At 40.8% G+C, this 14,852-nt stretch overlaps 1 protein-coding gene across 8 annotated transcripts in view; it reads left to right on the plus strand.

The window, feature by feature from the left end:
• Window positions 1-14,852, plus strand: part of RUNX1T1 (RUNX1 partner transcriptional co-repressor 1) — a 155,911-nt gene that overhangs the window by 37,400 nt on the left and 103,659 nt on the right. Inside the window, exon 1 of one of the 8 annotated variants that reach the window (XM_081013443.1) lies at window positions 10,928-11,254. The exons of the other annotated variants lie outside the window; for them this stretch is intronic. Within the exon in view, the coding sequence (XP_080869569.1) occupies window positions 11,248-11,254 (7 nt within the window). The 5' untranslated portion in view covers window positions 10,928-11,247. Of the gene's footprint in view, window positions 1-10,927; window positions 11,255-14,852 lie in introns of those variants that run through there. 8 annotated transcript variants of the gene reach the window in all.

The following is a 14,852-nucleotide window of genomic DNA, read 5'->3' on the forward strand; positions in this document are numbered from 1 at the left end:
ATTCTTGAAACAAAGGATAATACGTTACTTAGCTTTTTATTTTTATTTTTATTTTTATTTTAAAAGCACCCTATTTTGTTTCAGATGGCATCTTAAACAGGAAATTAGGTCAATTGCAAAGCTGTCCCTGTGTTTGCTTCGACATTGCTTTGCAAGTCATATGTTGCGTTTCAAAGCATTCAGAAGTTGTTAGTGTTGTGGGTGAGGGTGAAGCTGAATTTTTAAAAAATCTTGAGCGGCAGAGGGAAATTGAACAAAGGGAGAGAAAACTCTACAGTACCATCATAGCTGACTTCCTATTGTTTCTCCAGTAACAAGAAGGCTTGCGATACAATATCAGAATGTTAGTTTTGCAATACTTCTTACAGAGGCAGGTGTTTTGCAGAAAGCCATTATGACATCCATTGATGTTAATTCATTGCTTACTTATTAGATACATAATATATAACCTACCCCAGGTTGCTTCAATAGCTGGCAACATTTTGCAGAATGTCTAGCAAAGAACAATCATCCTTGCTTCTCTACCTCCACCCCAATTTCTTTTTAAACAAAAGATTGTAAGGCTGCGTACACAGTGCAAGTAATTGCACTTAAATATGAGAAAACATGCTACTTGAAAAATTGGCTATTTCTTTAAGAGACTTGTTTCAAGGAGGGTGGAAGGGGGCAGGGAGGAAGAAGGAGCACATAGAGAAGATTCTGTTGATGCTCCAGGCAGTTCTTGCGGAAGTTGATATGCAGAACTATGGAGCCACACCACCGGGGTCAGGCTCGTACCATCAGACCCTGCTTCCTTGTTTAATTACCTGAAGAGCAAAACATCCAATCTGGAAGTGTGTGAAAGTCCAGTATCTCTAGCTGCAGTTTGCTGCTCTGACATCCTGCAAAGCCAACCCTGTCTGTCCACAAATGTCAGGGCCGGTTCCTGACAGTCGGCTATCTCTGCCCGGCCTGGGTTCCTTTCATTCAGGAGGTATTGTGTACAAGAGGGTTTGGTCAGGAATGTGAGGTTCCTGCCGGTGCTGTTCTCCCAGTCCTGACAACGCTGGCATAAAGGCTGGGGATTTTTTTTTTCCCCTTTCAAAAAAAAAAAAAAAGGAAAAAAGGTGGCTGTTTTTTATTTCCCTTTATAAAACTGGCATTGATGTATTGTTCACTTACATGTTAACTGGCCTGCTTCTGGGACTGAAGTGTTCCATTTTGGTTTAGATAATCTTATGTTGATCTTTCTGTGAACTTTCTAAAGGAAATAATTTGGTGGTGGTGGATAAAATAAAAGTTAAAATCATCTATAAACTGACTAGTTTGCACTGGATTACATGGTTCAGGGTGTGAGAGCAGGTTTTCTCTTGAAACTTACCAATTCTCAGTAACTTACCAACAAAATACAAATAAGCTTACATAAGGGGAAACTCAGTGGTCTATCACCTGCTTTCCATGAAGAAAATCCCAAGCTAAATATTTGGCATAACCAAGTACAGCTGGAAGAGTCATAGAATTATATAGTTGGAAGGGACCACGTATGTCATTTATCATTATCATCATCATGATTTTTATTGAATTTATATACCACCCTATACCTGTAGGTCTCAGGGCGGTTCACATAATAAAATCAGAATATAAAACCACAAAATACATATTAAAAATAAAAACAGCAACAGCCCAATCACACCCCCACACACCCCATCACACATTTTAAAAGGGCATAGGATGTCAATCAAATCAACCATAGGCCTGGTTATAAAAGACCATTTTTGCCTGGTTCCTAAAGGTGTATAATGAAGGCCCCAGGCAAACTTCTCTGGGGAGACCATTCCACAGATGAGGAGCCTCTGCAGAAAAGGCCCGACTCACTGCAATGCAGGAATATTTTTGCCCAATGTGGGGCTTGAACCCATAGGCCTGAGATTAAGAGTCTCATGCTCTACCTACTGAGCTATGCCTGAAACCCTGGAGAGCCACTGCCACTCAGTATAGACCATACTGCGCTAGATGGATTAACGGCCTAATTCAGTTTAAGGCTGTTCTTATGTTTCTATGCATAGCAAGTAGTGTATTAGATCAGCATGGGGAAAAAATTGTGTGTGCATGAAAACGACTGTAAACATCTGTTCAACCTTTAAATAAGTGTGGTACATATATGAGCTATATTAAGGATGCTTCCACACTAGTGCTTCTTGTGGAGTAGGTCATCCTCATACATGCAAGTCTTTTGCAATGTCCACATGACATCACTGTCCCCAAAATTACAGCCCATATATCCCTCCCTACATTTGATCCAGATTTACGAGGTTCAGATTTCTGGGGAAATCCAGTAAGTTTTTTGTTTAAAAACATCCTGTTCCAGTGCCCCATTTGCAACATCTCAACGATCCATTTCCAGTATTAGGCATCAACCTAGAAGCACCCAAACACTGTCCAGTTCTTGGGGCCGTGTTCAAGAAACTTTTTAAAGAGTTCTTAGTAGAAAGAGGGTGATGGATACAGGGGAATTCTTCAGGAATTTTTATCAGAGATACAAAAGGTGATGGGAACTAGGATGAAAGATAGGGAGGGGGAAGTTGGTAGAAATTAGTCTGGAGAAAGTTTTGGGTCCACCAGGAGCTGAGGAAGGGGACTGGAGAAAGTTGCTTTTAGTGACAGTCAAGGTGGCAGTCAAGGAAAGAAGCAAAAATACAGAGGGGGGGATTTTCAGACTATTTGAAAGAGAGGAGTTGAAAGAAGGTGCCATGAGACGGACTCCCACAGTATTAGTAGAAATGATAAGAGTTTCAAGACAGAGTGCCCTCAGCTAGGGAATTGGTCCTAATACCAGAACCACACAGAAGAAGAGGAGGAGTTTGGATTTGATATCCTGCTTTATCACTACCCGAAGGAGTCTCAAAGCGGCTAACATTCTCCTTTCCCTTCCTCCCCCACAACAAACACTCTGTGAGGTGAGGGGGGGCCGAGAGACTTCAGAGAAGTGTGATTAGCCCAAGGTCACCCATCAGCTGCATGTGGAGGAGCGGAGACGCGAACCCAGTGCACCAGATTACGAGTCCACCATTCTTAACCCCACACCATGCTGGCTCTCTCTCACAGAAGTTTGTGAATTATTCTTTGCCAAGGCTGGACATTTTTTAAAAAAATTAAAGCTGGAATTTGGGATTGTGCTAGATCCATGTTCTTTAATTATAGGCCACACAATCCTTGACCAGCTTCTTTATCTATAGTGTCTTAAAGCATAAGTGTACCGATACTTCCCAATTGCTATTGATTTCTTTCCAGCCAAAATGTGTTCCTGAGCCCACCTTAACATCTTCAGCCCTTGTTCTTTACCAGTGCTGATGCTTCTTAGCACCACACACTGTTGTGCTGCTTCTAAACTAGGCTTCCAAAGGTCTTCACTTTGCCCTTGCAACATCAATTGAGTAATAGGAGAAGTCCAGGACCACACGGGAGAAATTCACAATAAGAAGAGTAACGGCATGCCAGCATCAGTCCTTAAGAAGCTGGTTTAGCACTGGACTCACTTAGAAACATAGAATTGTAGAGTTGGGAGGAACCACGAGAGCCATCAACTCAAACCTCCTGCAATGCAGGAATCTGTTGCCCAACGTAGGGCTTGAACCCACAACTCTAAGGTTAGGAGTCTTACGCCCTACCGACTGAGCTATCCCAGCATATGAGGAAGATCTGCAGTAGGGACTCCACCCATGTGGTTCTGGGTTTCTCGCATTACCTGAAAGTGTGGGCAGGATTAGTGTTGCAGCAACAGCTGGAGTGCCAAGGTGATGCAGGAACCTATGCTAAATGGGCACCATGCATTCATAGCCAAGCTGCAAAACTGCTCTTTCATCCCTTAAATTGATCATTGTGAGTTTTGTGGAGAGAAGGAGCCAGTTGTTTTTGCAATGTAAGCAGGTAATTAAAAAGTGTATCCCTTGCGTAAGACCTGGGAGTTTGGCCGTTACAACTGAAGGATTTAAGTCAAAAAATATCACACCAAATATGCGGGGAACACAGCAAACTCAGATAGTCAAGGTATTTGGGTAATGTTGAGGTAGATTACGAGGGTTCTGCTGTATGGCAAATAAGTCAACTACACTTTACAAAGAAAAGGAGGAAGAAACTGCAGGGAAGGGGGAGAGCTCCCACCCCCACTCTGGTGATCTGAATTTATGTTGAGAATTCTGTAGTGTTGCATATTTGCTCCACCTGGTGGATCTTGCGAAAAGTATCTTAATCCCTGTTAATGATAAGTGATCACATTTGGAGCTCAAGCATATTAGCCATTTGTATTAATAAGGGCACTGTAAAATGCATTTTTGTTTTCAGAAAAAGCGAAAACATTAGATAGTTTTGCTTGCCCACACTCGGTCATTGCATTAATCTTTATGAAAGCGTAGCATTTCCAACCAATTAATGATAACAGTTTACCCCCAGTCTCATCTAAAGATTAGCAATTAAATTGTTGGAATGTATGGCTTTTTGAGGTTATGTGTGGTCATTTAAGGTTGCCTTCCCCGCTCCCTTGCAAGCAGACAATAATTAATGAGCTCTCCTGATAAGAAACAGCAATGTGGTCACAAGGATTGGTTGGTAGTGCAGAGGTGGTCTGAAAATCTGTGTCATTAGCCTACCTTGCAAACATTGTTTTACTCGCAATTCTGCAGGACCTGGTTATCCTTCAGTCTCCCTAATTTTTCTCCTACCGTTATTTCCCTGCTCCCCCTCCTAAATTATACATTGTTCCCCAACAGAAGGTGAAGTTTAGAAAACAGTATCTCCATATGCGAGGGATTTTGAGACCTTTTTTTATATTGTCTTTAAAAATGTCATTCACAGTCCTCATTAGCATTTATTGTTGCAAGTGTAGAAGCAGAAAATGTGAAATTGGTATGTCATGAATAGCTCCACAGAGCTCTGGAGCCCTGAAATGTTGCCTGCAGTGTGGTGTGGGGAAGACATTGAGAGCAAGCTGTCCAGATGGCTGCCAGCGCCGAGCAAAGCTGCAGGTTTTTGTCTCTGGTGCCGAGAGGAGGGAAAGTTCACTGGAGCATACGCTATCACCCCTTGCATTTTAACAAAACTAACTCGCTATCTGTCAAAACGGGGAGGTGGTGACACTGGAACAAAACAAAACAAAAGTTCTCGGTGGTAATGTTGCAATCTCCCATTAAAGGTTGAAAGAACGTCACAAATATCAAAATGTTTCTAAGAGGGAAAAAGGAATGTGTAATATTTATATAAAGGCAGAATTTCCTAATTAGACCTGATGATGCATCCTTACGTTGGTAGGTTTCCCCTGAAATGGGTATTCTGCATACAGGGAGGAAATGGATGAGGAAGCTTTGTTTTAATAGCACTTTAAGTCAAAATATAGGAGATTAAAGTCACTTGGGGGCTCTGTTAGTATCCCAAACTTGATCTAGTTTTGAGGCAATGGATATTTGCTGGTTATTGGAATATATATTTTGCTGGTTATTGGAATATATATTTTGTCAGACTTTACAATATTGCATACAACATTCTGTATAGTGGAAAGTAAAATTTGTGACCCATGGCCAACTCTGTAGCAGTAGTTCTTGCTGCTGTTAAGAGGCACAAGTTCCTTGGTATGCTTGATCGCTTTTAATTTTCAGACTTTATTGCATATCCTCTTTCAAAACGCAGCCCATTGTTGTTCTCATTTTACAGGTGGGAAACTGAGATGCCACCATAGGCTTCCCAGATAGTATAACTTTGGCCCACAGTGTATGAATAGGGATGGTATTATTATTGCTCTTTTTCTTCCACAGGAAATGTTATGAGCACCTATGATGTGAGGCCCAAATGAATTTCTCCAAGTTCACAGTATTTTTGCATTTGACTCATATTCCTGTTACCACTTGGTGAACCAGACTAATCTGCCAGGACAGATTCTCTCCTGATCTGATAGCTCAAATAATGGCCTACCTAGTTGATTCTTTTATTAAACATGTGCGTTGATTTTAACTTAATCTCAGTTCTATAGTTTTAGGACTGTTTCTCACACATTACAATCAGCCAACCCAGGATTGCCATCATGTCAACACTTGACAGAGCCAAATCCAGTTCTATCTTCATCTCTTGGGTCAAGACATTTTGCTGACTAAGACACAGCATCAAGTACTACCCCCACCCTAGCTGAAGTGTATAGTCTTAGCAACTTATTTGGGCATCTGAGGCTGAAAATCCCACAGGTGCCTCTCTTCCTTGACAGGAAAATACAGCAACAATAAATTAAATAGTTTACAATGGGCTGACTTTCCAAAACAAATATCCCAAATCAGCTGCTTGAGGTTACTGTCTCATTTTACTTAATGACACTCAATGTTAGCCATGGTATCTGTTCACATGTTTACACACAAGTGTTTGTTGTATTCATATTTTACCTTTTTTTAGACATACACTTAAGACTGTTCATAGGCACACATCTAGAAATAAGGTTTTGTGAGTACACCCTGGATCTTATCCCAACATGCACTCATGAGTTGACAAACTAAATGCAACTTCTCTTTCACACAAACACACACACAATTCTCTAAAGTAAATTGTGTAAACAGTTTCCCTATCTTCATTTCACTCAGCTATAGGATCTAAAATCCCATTGTAGCTATTTTAAGAAGCAGAGTAAGCCTTGCCAATAAGGAAGTGTGTAGGGAAAACTCTTGGCATTATCTGGTGAGTATTTTTTTTTTTAAATGTGCACATTCAAAGCTGAAATCATGTGTCACTAGTATTCTAGCAATGTTTCTGAGGAAAGATAGGGTTGTTGCTGTTTTTTAAAAAAGGTTTAGTGTGGTTATTGTGTCATGGCAGTGCTAAAAAGAAAAATCAATTATTTGTGTGGCTGATCTCTGTTGGAACATTGCTGTATTACCTTAATCCAGATGCAGTATTTTAATACAAGTCCTTGCAGTAAGAGAACACAGATTTCTCTTTTGTAAAAAACCAAACCAAACAAAAAAACCCCAAAACTGTGACATGTAAATTTAATTCTCATTTTACTGTTTCGGATTATTATTATTTTAAGCGCAAGGAAAGTGACATAAATGTATTAGAGAAATACTGTAGGGCAGCACAACTGCCAGCTGTATGAAATTAATACATGTATTCATGTGGTAGTGTGTTTACTGTACATCACGTTGACAGTCTATTGAATAAAGTTAGGAAGGCATCCAAATAGAATCTCCCCACAAAAAACTCAACAGCTCATGTATTAGGTGGGTTTGCCTTGTCAGTAAGATTCCTTGTGAAAACACTAACGGCTTCCAGCTGGGTGGAAAATCAAATCTTTGGGGCCTGACAAACTTAGCAGATCAGAATTTGAAAGCCCAGAATTTGAAAGCCCGGCTAATGCTCTATTTTTACTTGCCGTTCACCCATAAAAGATTATTTTTCAATATGTCAGCCTCATTTGGTGGCCGGTGGCCTAAGACTGAAAGTGGAAAAACAAGTGAGGAAATCTGGACATTATTGAGTTCGCCCTTTCTAACTGGTATGCCACTTTGTGGAATAGCCTTGCCTGGAGATGAGGGGGTGTCCGAATGACCATTCATCAACGCTCGTTGCCTGATCATTGAGTGCCTTCTCATTCAGTTTATCAAGCCTTGCACATAAAAAGTCAGAATAAGCGTTATTCAGCTTTGTTAACGGCAAGTAGGAGTAAAATGCTCCATTTGAACCCATTTTGCCCTTGGTTTTTCACTTTGTTAATGCAGTCCTGCTTAAATGAGTGCCTTTATTGGGTCAGTTAGAATATCTGAAACTATTAATTGTCCTGAACTGAATAGCTGGTGGCAGGCCAGAACAGATGGGGTAGAAAACTATTTGGTTGGGTGTATTGCTTTCAATTAGGATCAATGAGGTTTCAATGCCTTTGAATTAACTCACTTAATACCGACTGTGTGAAGTCACAGTGTATCACAACAGTCTGCTAGGAAGGGAGAGGGGAAGTTGCAGAGGCCTGCAGAAAAGCTTTGAGTCAATTTCTTCCTCCGCTGCTAACAAAGAGCTTTCATTAGCTGCATAGGCAGTTGAGAGGACTTTAGTCCCTGTTGGTAAGTCAGGTGTAAGCAAGAGAAAAATGCCTGCTTCAGAGCTGGAGACTGCTATCCTGGACCTGTACACTGTTTATTATGCTTGCATGTCCCATTAATTTCACTGCACATGATTGCGCATAGGGTTACAGGCCTAATGCTCTGGCGTATGAGAACATTTCCCCCCTATGGGTAATGTGATGGAATAACAACTATCTAAAGTCCAAAATAAATCTAATTTTGCAAATGGATATTTTTTGGGGGGGTAGGGTGGAGGCCTGGAGACAGCCTTGGCTGTGGGGAGTCATATGGGATCATTTGACTTTATTTTGTAAGCAGTTTGACGATCTGCAGGATAATTCACTGGCTAAATATACACAAGATAATAACCTTTTATAAGATAACCTCAAGCCTGTTGTGTTGTCTCTGGCATATAATCCTTGTATGATGCAATGTTCTTTTGCATGTGAAAATACTTCTTTTGCTGCAGTCTTTTATTCTGATGTTTTTATCTGCTGTGTGCAACCAATAGAGAGTGGTAATTTTTTTTTAAAGAAAAGAATTGTTGACATTGATTGTCCATCACTGTTACACGTTTTGGCCTCACTTTATTTTATTTTATTTTCAAAAAATGAAATAACTAAGTGGTACAAAAATTGTTACAGTAATCCTTAAGTGGCTGCATTAAAAAAAATCTCCAGTAATATTTATTTGAGGAGGACTGCCAAATGGGTTGCTGCTTGCCTCAGAGTATTAAATAATGAGAGGGGGGAAATGATTCCTGCAGCTGGCTGCTTGAGAAAATGCTGAAGTAGTCTCAGATGCACTGGCATTCTGCTAGGGCCCCTTCCATAAGTAGTCTTCTAGGTGAGAATCTCCAGGGATACAGTTTTTGTTGACGTGGATCAATTTAAATGGCAATTACTGTAGTCAGATAACAGCTTAAAAAGCCCTTTTACACATAGAAAAGATGCATAATCAGATGGCATATGGTAATGTTCAATTTTCTGAGCCATAGCTTGAGGATTTACAATGTACTGATATTAAGACCCACTTTTAAAACTGAATATTGTACCATTTTATTGAGATATGTTGCTCTTTAGATTTATTATCCCCCCTCCATTTCTACAGCTGCTTCTCTGCTTGTACATTGATGAAAGGTTGCTTTTCCAACAGTGAAAATGCCCCCCTCCCTTTCATGTGAAGTATAGCTGTTTGTGTGTGTGTGTGTTTTAAATAATAAATAACGAAGTCGTGGTCTCTCTTAAACAGTATATTGAATAAATATTTCCAAAATCTATTCTTTCCTTTTTGTCTTCTAAAGTTAGCTGCCGGCAATTGTAACACCTTCTGCTTTATAAGACTTGCTTTATCTCCTAGATTCATCAACAATGTATTATATGAATCCTTGCTACGCTAGACATCTGACCAAGATGAGCACAGCATTGCCCCCCTAAATAGATGCCATTATGTTATTAGGGCTGCCATGAAGGAACCACTGTGCGTTTTTCCTTCCCCTTAAAAAAAAAAAAAGGCAACCTTGAAATGCAACAATAGTTGCATGACAATTTAGTGTGTGCTTTTATACCCGGACACTGTAGTTGTTAGGTTGGCAGTTTATTCAACGTAAACGACTTTGCTTCTAAATGCAAATTGTGCCCTGAAAACAATTTTTTATTAGATGAGGACTGAACATTGTTATGATTTGAGTGCCCTGAAGAGGAGGAGAGAATGAACACAAAACATACAGAGGAGACGTAAAAGAAGGTAATAAGATCTAAAACGATTCCTCAAACATAGAAACATTGAAGAATTCTTCATCTCCTTCCCAGCCCTCAGTAGATTTACAGTGCCATTGAACGTTTGAACAGAGAGGCTCAGAAAGAGAGGAAGAAAACCCTCATAAAGCTGTGAAAATGTTTGTCTCTTGTTTTGGATCAAAATATGTTTTTCTTGGGGGGGGGGGGCCGGGCGGGCTTTAGAATACAGTTGCTTTTCCTGGAATTTTCTGTAAGCCTAAATGTGTTGCAGAAGGGATGTGACTCAGGCATATGGTTCTCCTATGAGGCAAAGGATGTTTTACAAAGGACTGAAGAGGGACTGCTGAGAGGAAAATAGCCAGCTTTAGATAAAGCACTGTAACAAAGACTTGTAGTTTTATGTATCATGGTGTCCATTAAAGCTTAATAGGGAAGAGTGCATTGAACCTAGCCAGGCATATGTTATTCATGTGAAGGATAAACATTTAAGGGGAGTGCAGAAACCTGGAGGATGTGATTGTTTAGCTTTTGAAAAAAGCTTTGCAGGGAAGATTTTGTTTTCATCCCCCATGGATCACCATGCAAGGTAAAGGAAGAGTAAGCGGCAAATGTTTGGAGCGTATCAATGCTGGAATCCCAGGGGGGTTAAAAGCATTGTAGTAAAATGAAAGTGGACTGCCTCTAAGTGTGTTCTATTTTATACATGCCACTGAGAAGCTGACAAAAGGAATGATTTTGATACTCTGTTCGCTGTGATAAAATGACACATTGATGGCAAAATTCTCTTCACCCCCCCCCCACTTCTCCTTTAAAAACACACACACACACAAAACAAAACCCAAACTTCTGTGCTCGCGCACGTTGCGTACTTTAAACCGTAGAAGCAATCTCAAGATTTTCCCCCCGCACCCCCAAATCCACTGGAGCTGAAATTTATAGCTGTTAATTGGGGGGGGGGGAGGAGGAAGCGCTGGTTTTAATAGACGCTTTCTGTGAGAGAAAGGGTTAACTTTTAAAGAGGGAGAAAATGAATAATTCAGTGTTCGGTGCTTTATCACTCTGCATTTTACTGTCTATTCTTTTGGTCCTCTGGAACTTGCTGTGAAAGGTACAGTACGGGGAGTCAGCTGAGGGGTTGCGATAATTTGCACACACATCGCTGTCATTGTTCTGCCTGAAGAGACGGAGCTGGGTTCAAGGCCACATGTGCTCCTGTCATCATTCACATTTCTGCTCCAAGTGCAACCCAGAGTGTCAGCTCTCCATCTGTCTTTGCCTGGCAAATGCAGGCGCCCAGCATCCTGCCTCCAGCTACACTGCCACAGCCAGTTAGGATGGCCCTCCTTGCGTCTCTCTGCTCATTCCAGAACAGGAGGCGCTGAGTCCCAAGTAAGCCTGCTTTGGGGAGAGAGCCTTTTTGCAGTGGGTCTGTTTTATTCAAGATGCCTGGTGAGTGATTCTCTCTCTCCTCTCCCCTCTCTCTCCTCTCTCTTTCTCCCCACACCCCCCTTTCTCCTTGACGGAAATGAGAAAGCTCACAGTCATTTTATAGTTGGATTTTCTCTGATAGCAGGAAGAATGCATAAAGGCTGGCGTTTGGGAAGAGCGGTTGTAGAGGCTAATTGTAGCATGTGCGTGGAGAGAGCTGTGTATATATGTGTGTGTGTGTGTGTGTGTGTGTGTGTGTGTGTTAAACTACTCGGTGCGTAATACATTGCAATTCTGAATACGAAATGAAGAAGAGGCAGTAGCAAATCTGCCTGCCTGTGGGTTGCGTGTTTCTCAGAGGGTAGGGAGAGAAATATATAGCTTCCATCTATCTCTTATGATTGAGCTGTACTCCTGTATCTGGAAACCTGAAGATTTATCGGGAGAGATGACTTGTGTGATCATGGGGAGAGCACTGAAAATGATCTCTTTGAAAAGCTGCTTATGCTAGAGGAATAGAGTGAGAGGGAATACAACAAATTATTTCAGACTTCGCACTTAAATCCGCAGCATTTAGCTGCCAGCAGCTGAATATCTGAACTGTGTTTCTCCCTTAAATCTTACGTATTTCTGCTGAATGGGTGAAACTGTTGTGGGAGTGGAAATTTTTAGCATGTCAGTTTCCTCCTGAAAATATTATCCTTGGATCTTGACCTCTTGCTTAATTGATAAATGGCTCTGCCAGTGGAAATATTTCTTCTGTGTAGGATAAATTATGTGAAGGGCTTTCTCGAGGGTGTTCGGGGGGGGGTGTGATTTGTGTGTGTGTTGTGTGTGTGTTTCAGAGAGAGAGGATCTTTTATAAACTAAGAAAGAATGGATTATTTGGGTGGAAAGGTTTTTTGTTTTTTTAGATTATAGGTATAGTTAAAGCAACCTAGGGGAAGTAAATTAATTTTTATTTTTTATTTTATTTTTTAAATAGCAAGCTTCGAATGATCTGCAGTTCTTTTGGGTAGGAGAAAGAAAAAGGGACTGCCTTTGCTAAAGTGTGTGTACCCATCACAGATGGTGTTTTGAAACCATATCTGCCAGTTTTCTGTAACCACAGTTGTATGTAGGTATTGCCAGTTGTTTGGAGAATGTTTTTCCTTTAGGATGTGGCTGCACGGTTATATTCCTTCGCTGGTGCGTTTCTTGTCACAATTGCAATCCTAGAATCAGCAAAGTGAGGCTCTGTTTGCTCAGAGCACAAGGCTAAGAGGATTTGTATGGCTGGAATATGGGGAAATTAATTTGCATAGATGACAACGGGAGGACTTGGAAAAGCCAATTTTAACCCTTCGGTTGTAAATGGGAATTAGCATATCTTGTATTCTGAAGGATGTAGTCCTCATTAGGAACATAGCTGGGACTGTCGTGATTCTTCGGTGTGAAGAGCTGCATTGTTTTGTGCAACAGAAGTATCTTAAATCTAGGCATGTGAGCATGTGCATATGGGAAATGGTTGCTTACTGTTTAATTTCTGTAACCTTTGCATGCACTGGGTCTTGGAGATGGATCATCTTGCAACTTTTAAGCTGTTGTGGAGGGTCTGGAGCAGGCGATTTTGAAAACTCATTATTATGCCTCTGGTCTCAAATTACTTAATCTACCTGCTGGTTAAATTGTCATGCATCTTTAATAAAAAAAAGGGGGTGCTGGGCTACACGTGCGCCAATGTACACTTATCAATGCTGTCAAACTTAATAATTACATAAATTTTTAATTGCCAGCCAGTTTTTAAAGTGGCAGAGAAATGAAGGGTAGAGCCCAGTGGTAGGTCTGTCTGTCTCTCTCTCTCCCCTTCTTTCTCTCTTTTCTTCTCTCCCTTTCTCTCCCTCTCTCTCTTTTAATGTCAGCTCTGAGTGTTAGAAAACCTTGCACTTGGATACAGAGAATACACTAACAGCTGTGACTGGGAGCATGTGCCAGAATGGAGATACTTGAGCAGATCTGACACTTGGCTATTTTTGACACCCATCTGTACTTCTCTCCCCCCCCCCCCCTTTTAGGATGCACTGCCTCTCAATCTGTTCACAGCATATTTCATCCTTTTATTATTGTGTTGTTGGTATTCCCCCCCCCCACACACACACACAAAATGGGCATTATTAGCCATCTGGGAGAGATTTTGTATTTTAAAAATAAGCATATTATTTTCAGGAGATTAAAATGATGCGTATTTTTTTTATGTAATCTGATATTACGCCGTTGCAGTTTTGTGGGTGTGCACATGCACTGACTTTTGAGAAGCATCCTTTGAGGCAATTCAGACACTCGGGATTCTTGCATTTCTGGAAATACGTTGCGTTAAATGTCCTCTTCTCTGGCTTTGTGAGCAGCGAGTGCAGCCATAGCATTTTTCCTAAGGTATCACTTCAAACCTGCCAGTGAATGCTATTGAGTGTGATTGGCTATGAAGATTTGCTATATCTTGGAAGCCTATGCCTGGGCTGCTGCTGCTAAGAAATAGGAGTGGCGTAGATGTCTCAGAATTCATTTAGATATGTGGAAGGGAGCGTTATGACGTGCTTTGCAGCCAGAGATTTTCCTGAGCCTTGTGTAGCTTAGTTTTCACTGTTAGGGAAAAATCTGTTTCTGGACTGCACCATAACACAGTGTAGGTTGGAGCACATGGCAGACAATATATCAAAGAGAAAAATCCCAGCCTGGTCTTCTCCCTGATATGCTAGTCTTCTATATGCGTGGAATTATTAGTTTTCTCTTCACATGAGAGTGTTAAGCCCTAACTGCAATCTGAAGTGGTGCAGCCCAGACACAGGTTTTCCATTGTAGTAAGAACTAAGCCATAAATTATGGCAAATACACTGATTTAAAACGTATCTAAAAACACGCATCTTTAAGGCTGTGATCCTGTGCCCACTTACCTAGAGGAAATCCCATCAAACACAGCAGGTTGCAGACAACTAAATTCCGCTTGGAGTAGACCCATTGAAATGAATGAACCTAGTTTAGTTGTGTCTGTTGTTTTAATGAGGCTGTTCAGAGTATGACTAACATTGAATACAGGCCAGTAGTGCTTACTTATGAGTAGACCTGCCTAGGATTTTGCAGTATGCAAGCTATATGGTGCTGTTCATACTCTAATAAAGCGCACACACGTACACACAAAACGCCAGCAGCAGTTAATTTCTCTTGTGTGTATTTGTTCTAAAATGTGGTGTGTGTTTTTTTTAAGTTACAAGCCTACCAGTCATTTTATCGTACTTTCAAAGAGCAGATGTTGGCCTACAAAATGCTTTATTATTGCCCGTAGCAATATTCAGGATGGTTGCCTTAAAAGGACAACCACTGATCACAGTCATTGTAGCCTAGAAATAATGCTGTTCTTTCAGAAGATGGCCAGTATTAGGTCAGACCACCCCTTCTTTACTTCTGCTCTCCAGATGTGGCTGCAACTTTTTAAGTTCATGTTTCTAGGGGGAGGAAAAAAAAGGTTTGTTTTCAGAATCTGGTTTTACTTAAGACATCTCCATCCTGGAGTGCATTTCATAAATTGCCCACATATTTTTCTTAGCAGAGAACTTAACTGGCTATAATTTTTAACACATGGCCA

Source organism: Podarcis pityusensis, assembly GCF_964106645.2.
Source record: "Podarcis pityusensis genome assembly, chromosome: 7".
Classification (NCBI taxonomy): Eukaryota; Metazoa; Chordata; class Lepidosauria; order Squamata; family Lacertidae; genus Podarcis; species Podarcis pityusensis.